The sequence below is a fragment of the Cupressus sempervirens genome, chromosome 9 (assembly GCF_028749045.1).
Source record: "Cupressus sempervirens isolate cs-2001-9-10 chromosome 9, ASM2874904v1, whole genome shotgun sequence".
Classification (NCBI taxonomy): domain Eukaryota; kingdom Viridiplantae; phylum Streptophyta; class Pinopsida; order Cupressales; family Cupressaceae; genus Cupressus; species Cupressus sempervirens.
Window position 1 is genome coordinate 622616693 of NC_143126.1, and position 7711 is coordinate 622624403.

At 37.3% G+C, this 7711-nt stretch overlaps 1 protein-coding gene across 2 annotated transcripts; it reads right to left on the minus strand.

Annotated features, from left to right (window-relative positions):
- Window positions 1-838: 838 nt before the first annotated feature.
- On the minus strand, window positions 839-7488 carry LOC149540243 (kinesin-like protein KIN-14U). 2 transcript variants are annotated; one of them, XM_089801388.1, is made up of 11 exons: window positions 5628-7067; window positions 5431-5514; window positions 5190-5354; window positions 5002-5108; window positions 4327-4508; window positions 4029-4190; window positions 3538-3753; window positions 3373-3410; window positions 3142-3269; window positions 2958-3029; window positions 839-1210 (listed from the first exon to the last, which is right to left on the minus strand). In XM_089801388.1, exons 1-11 carry the CDS (start codon window positions 5884-5886, stop codon window positions 1205-1207), a joined length of 1419 nt encoding a protein of 472 aa, XP_089657514.1. In that variant the 5' UTR covers window positions 5887-7067; the 3' UTR covers window positions 839-1204. The 2 variants fall into 2 exon arrangements, with proteins under 2 accessions (XP_089657514.1, XP_089657513.1); XM_089801387.1 differs by lacking the exon at window positions 839-1210 and having other exon boundaries at window positions 1270-3029; window positions 5628-7488.
- Window positions 7489-7711: the final 223 nt, after the last annotated feature.

A 7711-nucleotide genomic window follows, 5' to 3' on the forward strand; every position in this document is an offset into this window, starting at 1 on the left:
AAGGCCAATTGACAATAGAGGAGGTCATTGGTGGGCATTGCATATAGTGGTGGTTAGTGAGAGTAATGAGGGGGCCAAGATAGAAGAAAGATTGACAAAGTTAGATAACCTAGATGGAGGGATGAAATAGGTTGAACTAAAAAGAGTTGAGATGGCTAAAGCAAGGTTTGAAAAAGGTTGTAAGGAAGTATAGCATTGAGGAAAGGAAGCGACCTAAAAAATGGAAAACATGCATGAGAAGAACGAACAAGATGGGTGAAGTTGAAACATGAGAAGGGGCGAGGAATGAATGCAACAACAAAAGCAAGGAGAAGTAAATTGATTGAGTAGTTCTAAGATCTATATTGGTAGATCAAAGACATTCATTATGTAATTGTAATCATCAATGTGGAAGTTAAATGAATAAATAAATGGTTATTTGTTATCTTATAAGTGGTTTTGATTGTCCATGTTGTTTGTTGGTTATTGATTCCTTAGATGAATTACTATAGCAAATTTATGACTCTTATTCATGTATTATTTTGTCAGCAAGTTTATGTGAGAGCATTTCTATCAATAATTTTGATAAGAGGATGAGTATGTGAGTGACTACATTAACAAATTTATGTTTGTAGTTATTGCATGGTGATGGATAACTATTAGTCTTTTCTTACTTTCTAGTTTAAAACACACTTCTTATTGTCTTATCAAAATTTAGAAATTTTATTTATAAAAAGGAATTGTGCCTTCACAATAAAATTTAGACGAAAATCAACAATTGATTTATTTAACTCTTATTTAAATAGATAAAATTCAAGTTGAAAAGTCTTTGAAAGGCCAATCCCATCAACTCCAAAACTAAACGGGAAAAAAATATTCAATTTTTACCATTACAAATATGTCAGTTACCAAACTTCTTGTAGTTAAAAAACACCTCTCAACTATTTATAACATCTTCCACGTAACTTAACTCCAAACAAGCTTAGTCGAGATAAACTACCATAACTCAACTTTGATTCCATTGCATAGTTTTCCGTAGCTCCAATATACGCTCAACATGAATGGCATGTTAAACTCTTTCAAATGATAAATTAGGGTCCACCTACTAGACAATGTTCGTGGGTGTTGGCTCGACTAAGAAACTGATTCACCAATAAACAAATTCAACATAATATAAACAGGTCGGTCACATACGACTTTTCCCGAGGTTCCTTCCTTTCTTTTCCTAGACCTGTCAAAACCAAGTATAGTTGATTGATTTAAAAGAAGAATGCATACAACATTCATAGCTTTAAATTTTAAAACTACATAGTTCTCTTTTCATAAAGCCAAGGATCCATTGAAAAACAATAAAGTACATTTGCATCAGCTTGTCATCATTAAGTCATAATCTTAAAGAACCAGCTGTCTCCGTATACATGCAATCTTTACAAGAACACTTTGATAACCCTGATACATCAGAAAGCTGTCAACTGTATTACTCTCCCAAAGTTCAGTCCTCACAAAACCCATCTATAATTACAGCAATATTAACAGAACTTCGTACCTACCAAACACAAAACATAGTATAAACTTTGGTTGGATTTATTGTGTAAGGGGAAAATCAAAGGATACCGGGTAAAATACTTATTGTGAAGAATAACAAATAAAGGAAGATAAGTTGGTCAGTGTTGATAAGTTAGCCCAGTATGCAGGCTTGATTCCTGTGTATGATGTTAAGGAGTTTGTGTAAAGCGCTTAGTTATATGGTATGTACCCCATGGCCGTACCTAAAGTTTGGTATTGAATGAAATCCTATACTCTATTGACATCTGCCTCCTGTGAGTAGGGATCCCCTTGGAGTGGAAACCACAGTTTGATGTTTTCTTGGGTGTTTCTGGTAATGATAACTCTGTTATGGCTCCATACTTGCTTATATCGCTGAAGCTCTTCCTATGAGTTTTGGGTGATGGAGATATGGAGGATTTGCAGGAATTCTGCTTGAGATAATGATAAACTTCTTCTGATTCCTTGTGTTGACCCTTCTGCACAACTAAGTTGGTATCTCTTGAATGTTTATTGTATAGTGTGCTTTTGCTAGTTGATGTGTTGGTTTTCAAGTTTGGCTCCGTGGAGGAGCGTTGATTATTGTCCTTCGATCTAGGGCTGCAAGAATCTGATACACTTTGTGATATTTCACCCGCCGTCAATTGCTTAGAACTTGATCTAGAAGCCCTTCTATTATTTGCCATTGAAGAATGCCTCGATCCATCTTGAATATTACTATGTGGATCAGTGGTGGATTTTTTTGAAAGGGATCTAGAGGTCCTCCCATTGCTTGCCATTGAAGATTGTCTGTTTCTTGCATTAGTGCCAATTCTAGGAGAATCTTGTGAATCACCACTATTGCATAATTGCTTGCACAAGGATCCAGCACATACCCTCCTATTGTTTGGCATTGCTGAACATCTCAGCCCATGATTACCCCCCATCATCACACTGCTCTCTGAAAGACATTGTGACTCATTGATTGTACATTGCTTAGAAACAAATCGAGACCCCGCCCTGCTACGAGGCATGGAGGACAGCCCCAACATTCTCTCATCTAACGGACTGTAGTCTGTCTCACTCTGTGATTGTGCAATGTCACTTGATTTAGGTAAAGTGGCCACAGTTCTAACATTAGCAGGCAGGGTCTCTCCCTTGCCATCTACCTTTTCTCTCTTTATTTCATTTTTTGGGGTTATGAAGTTTGCATCATACGGCCTACCTCGGAGGCGGCTGGAAGCGGTCGGTGCCATAAATCTGGGTATTTTCAATCCAAAAGGCTTCTCTGAAAGATTGCAATCCAGAGATTCCACACCCATGCCAGATTCTTTTTGATCAACTGAAGGTTGTACTAGCTCATTATTATTTAAGGATGAATCACTCTTTGCAAAGATTTTTTTCTTCTCTCTTAGAAGAAACTGTATGGTTTCCATATTATTTCTTGCACTTACGCATTCATCTTCGAGATGCTTCATATGCAACATCAAAGTGTCCACGACTGCTTCTCTCTGTTCTTTGGCTTCCTAAATGACAAAACATGCAAATTTCATGACCCATGTTTAGTATTGCATGCTTTTGCTTCCACATAGAATATATGCGAAGATTTTAATCTAAAAGATTGTATAGGAATTATACATTTGACAGCTCCCTTGCAAGTTGTATTCCTCTTGCCCTGGTTGCAAATTTCAAAGAACAAACAGTCTCCAGTATGTCATCTTCCTTTGGACTGATATGTACAAGCATTAAAGTCTTTGAATCATGTCCTGCATAAATCAAAATTTCATTCTTGTATTCCAAATACAAAAGAATAAAACCATGCATGTTCCACATGTATGCCCACATAACATGAAAGAATATTTTGGTTACCGAGAGAGTCTCTTAGAATCTGGGTGAGCCTGCTGTTCCTGCAAGTATAAAAAAAAGCCACTATTTAAAATTTGATCGTTGAAGAGTATAATTCCTGCTTCCAACTTACGACCACAAGGAGAACCAAAAAATTCAAGTGCAGATAATTTGAAAAGGTGTAAGTACCTGTAAGGAACGTGAGATTGATTCCTCTGCAATGCACTGATAACATCTCCAAGGGCGGAGAGAGACAAGTTTATGGCTTTTCCCTCCTCCATAGTTTGGCCAGTAGCCTGAGTCTTAATCAGACGCTCACTTCCTCCAAGATCAACCATCCAAAGCTTGCTTGTATTAACATGTCTGTTTTCATGTGCCAAGCAGCTAATGACTATCCTGATCAAGCTGCATATGAAAAAATTGCAGTAAACACTTTAATTTGACATTTTCTGTAGTAATATTTTTTGAAGTTCAACTTTCCACTTTACAAAAATATTGAAAATATTTTTCAATAACACATGAAGAATTGTTTCCAAATAGATCGGCTTCAGTTAACTTCCTTATTTCTTAAGATTTTGTTAAGATATAACTTAAGATTCTTTTGAGACTGTCATCTCAAAAGTGAAATAACAAAGAGTCCTCAAACTTACAGCAGCTCTAGTTGATGTCTTTTAACTCACCAGTGTGATCTGCTAGAAGATTCATTTGTATTGGTCCATGCGGTAGATCTTGCACGACTGCCCAAACGATACCATTGGATTGCCTGTTTGAAATCTGTCACAACCACCTCCCTCAAGTTCAAAATCTCCACTCCACCAAGTGCATCCATTTGAATTGAAAGACTGTACCAATACGAAAAAAGTTAGGCAGCCATGACTGCACGTGATTGAAACATTTCAACCATATCCTGTAAATGACTGAGGACCTGATTCTAAAAATGTAGAATACCAGATTATGAAATGAAAACAGGGGAAATACCATTTTGGGGTAGCATTTGTAAACTTTGTGGGTCGATTTACAAGCAAATCTCTCAGGTATCCATTGTAAACTTCTAGCATGCTAAATGTAAAGGTGAAGGTCGAAGTGCTATCCAAGGCTGCTTTCCCAAAGAGTTCTTGAATTGTATGAGGAATGACACCTGGACTATCTTGTCTTCCTTCCTGCAGTACACTTATTGAAATGAAGTTGTAAAATTTATCTCCAGAAAGGAAGGCCACAATTAAATTTTACTGCATATTTCTATCAATTTAATGCTTTTAAGCTTCTTGGAAGACAGAACAGTAAAAGTCATGGCCGAGAGGACGTCGAAAAACATCCCTCACCAAAGCAAGTTTAATTTTAAGGACAAGAAGCAGGAAATTTGATTTGCATTTGCCACTTTCACTGGTAGTATTTGGCACCAACAGATGATTCTGTCTTGTACAAGCAACGTCTTTATAGTTTCTAGTTCTATTGAGTATTTTGATAGAGGTACAGGTTACATTGTGCAGACCATTCCCGTTTAGGTCAGGGAGAGCTTGAAACTGAAAAATTGAATATAGATTACCATTGCTAGAAACTACCATAAAGAAAAACGCAGAAGATTATTTAATTTCGAGAAAAATAGATATCCTAGTGTAGGATTTAAACCAATAGAATGACTAAAGCACTCACCATTGTATAGGTTTTGCCACTTCCTGTCTGCCCATAAGCAAACATACATACATTGTGCCCATCCAAGGCAGATCTGATAAGCGGCTCCACTTCTGCAAACACCTCATCTGCGCAAAATGTCTTTTGGATATAAACAATCATTCATTGCATTCTGAGAAGAGTAGAAATTAAACAATGAGAGTCTTTACCTTGTGAAGCCTCTGGAAGGAAAACCTTATCAAAGTGAAACTCTTTACTCTTTCCTCCCGCTTTGATCATAACCTTCTCCAAATCTGGAACTATGAAGGGTCCTGGATGTGTCCTCTTCTCATTGATCAGAAAGGGTCTCATGCGACAGAAAACACGGATGCTACCTGTGAATCATGGACGTCCATCAACACATCTTTCCTCATAGAAATCGGTAAAAGCATTTTGGAAGAGTACGCTTACCCTTGAGATCTAATATTTTTCTCAGGGCATCCCTCCTCTTGTTATCAGATTGTCTAAAATGAGCTTTTAGTGCATCTAGCTCACCTAAAATGAAAATGCGTATTAGCTGCCAAAATCTCCAGGAACCTAAGACTGAAATAATGTTGCCATTGATTAACAAACACTGTAACGAACATATATGTATGTAGTATGCATACCTTCTAGTTTTGCAATGTCCTCCTCCAACTGCAATTTTTCTATCTCTGAAATCCTAACATTTTGCTCAGCTGGGCTCGGTTGAAAACTAGCAGAATTAGAATCGGAGGACAAATCCTTGATCATGAAACGAACAGCATCCCCCCATGTAAATGTCAATTCTGTCTTCGAACCCAACAGACTCTGGATCGATTCCCCCAAATTATCAAGAGCCGCCATTTCCTTCCTGGATTCATCTCCGTTCTCATCAGAGACAAACATTCTGATTTCCTGTGACGGATCCGCCCGATCAACTAAACCCACAATTTAAAAACGCCAGAAACACTATATAATTTGTAAGGAGCATCGAATTCTGCTTGGACACTCAGCAGCCAGACCATAAGTGGAAACATGTAGCCGTTCCAATTCCGATGTGTTGGAATATAATCAAACACAATCCCTTATTAAGATAACATCAAGGTAATAAGGAATCTTCTTCTTCTCGACGAGTAAATGCATTGTGCAGGAGAAATAAGATTCTTACAAGATCTTACTTCCACACATTCTTCTCTACTCTCTTACCCATACAAGAAAATAAGAGTTCAAAAGAGATCTTTCTTCATGCCGTACAACAAAATGTCATATATAGAAGGGGCATTTGAACCTGAGAAAAAGGCGTTGTAGCCATATACATGCGTGGGGTAAATGAGCAAGTGGGTTTTCATACAATCACAAAACAGAGGCATGAAAAGCCTGCTCACATGTTTAGCAGAGACGTTTCTTCATGCCGTACAATGAAATGTCATATATAGAAGGGGCATTTCAACCTGAGAGAAAGGTATTGCAGCCATAAACATGCGTTGGGTAAACGAATGAGCATGTGGGTTTTCATTCAGTTACAAAACGAAGGCATGAGAAGCTTGCTCACTTGGGGACAATGCCCAATTCATTCCTCAACTGAGCAAAAACAAAACTGTGCATGCATTTATGTCGAAATTAAGCAATCCAGCGGCAAGCTCAGCTAAAACTTGTCTTCAGCTATTATTTTAACTAGAGTGTTGGTTGTCCTTATTAGGAATTTAAGACACAAATGGACCACAGATGAAGATCAGAAACTAAATGGTATTTTGCTGGAACCCTACAGTCTGGCAATTCAGAGGAACAATGAAAGAAAAGCATAACGCCAACAACTTCACCTCTACTCCACGTTTTTATTCACCACAAGTTTCGTTTGCTCATGCTTGCCTGGCTCAGTATATTAATTAGTTACAGCAATTGAAGACCGAAGTCTTAGTCTTTATCACCGTGTTAGGGTTTCACAGAAAATTCAGTTGGCTACAAATGGTGGGTCTCATTCTCATTTACTTACTAGTTTGGTGGAAGGTTACAAACAAGGAATGAAATCTGGACCAAAAGGGAAACAATATAAATTCATGTTTAAAGGAATCCACACCAGTGAGGGTCTGAATATGTCCTTATAGAGCTAGTTATAAATCATTTTATATAAATAATGATAGAATTTTAAAATACATATAATAAAATTGAATGATTCATAAATAATCCGTCGAGAATTATGTCTTATCGAACATGAAAGATTCGATGTAAGCAACACGATTCTCCTACTGAAATCACGTCTAATACAGGTAATCTTATCGATTTTAGAAAGTTATAATATCATTTTTTTAAACCCAACTCTACATCAATCTTAACACTAGATACAACAGTATTCAGATCATCCAAAACTCCATAATTTCTTATACCTTTCAGTCCCTACAGTTCTGTAGAATCCATGAACTAAAAAGACTATACTTCCCTTTGTGGGGCTATGAAGAGCTTGTCTGTCAGAAGAAGAATGTCTGCCACATGAAATTCGTTTTTTAAAGTGGACTTTGAGTCACGCACAATAGTATATTAAAGTTGAGCGCATCTTTTTTAAGTATGACATTTTGGCGGATAATATGGAATGTTTTTTGGCGCTTAATACGGTGCATATGCACACGTAAGCCAGGAGCATATGGGACAGCATGCTCTTTGAAACCACGCCATTTTAATTAGCTGCCACCCATAAGAACTCGAATTTTTTAGTTGCAGTTAGCCACTTCTGCTG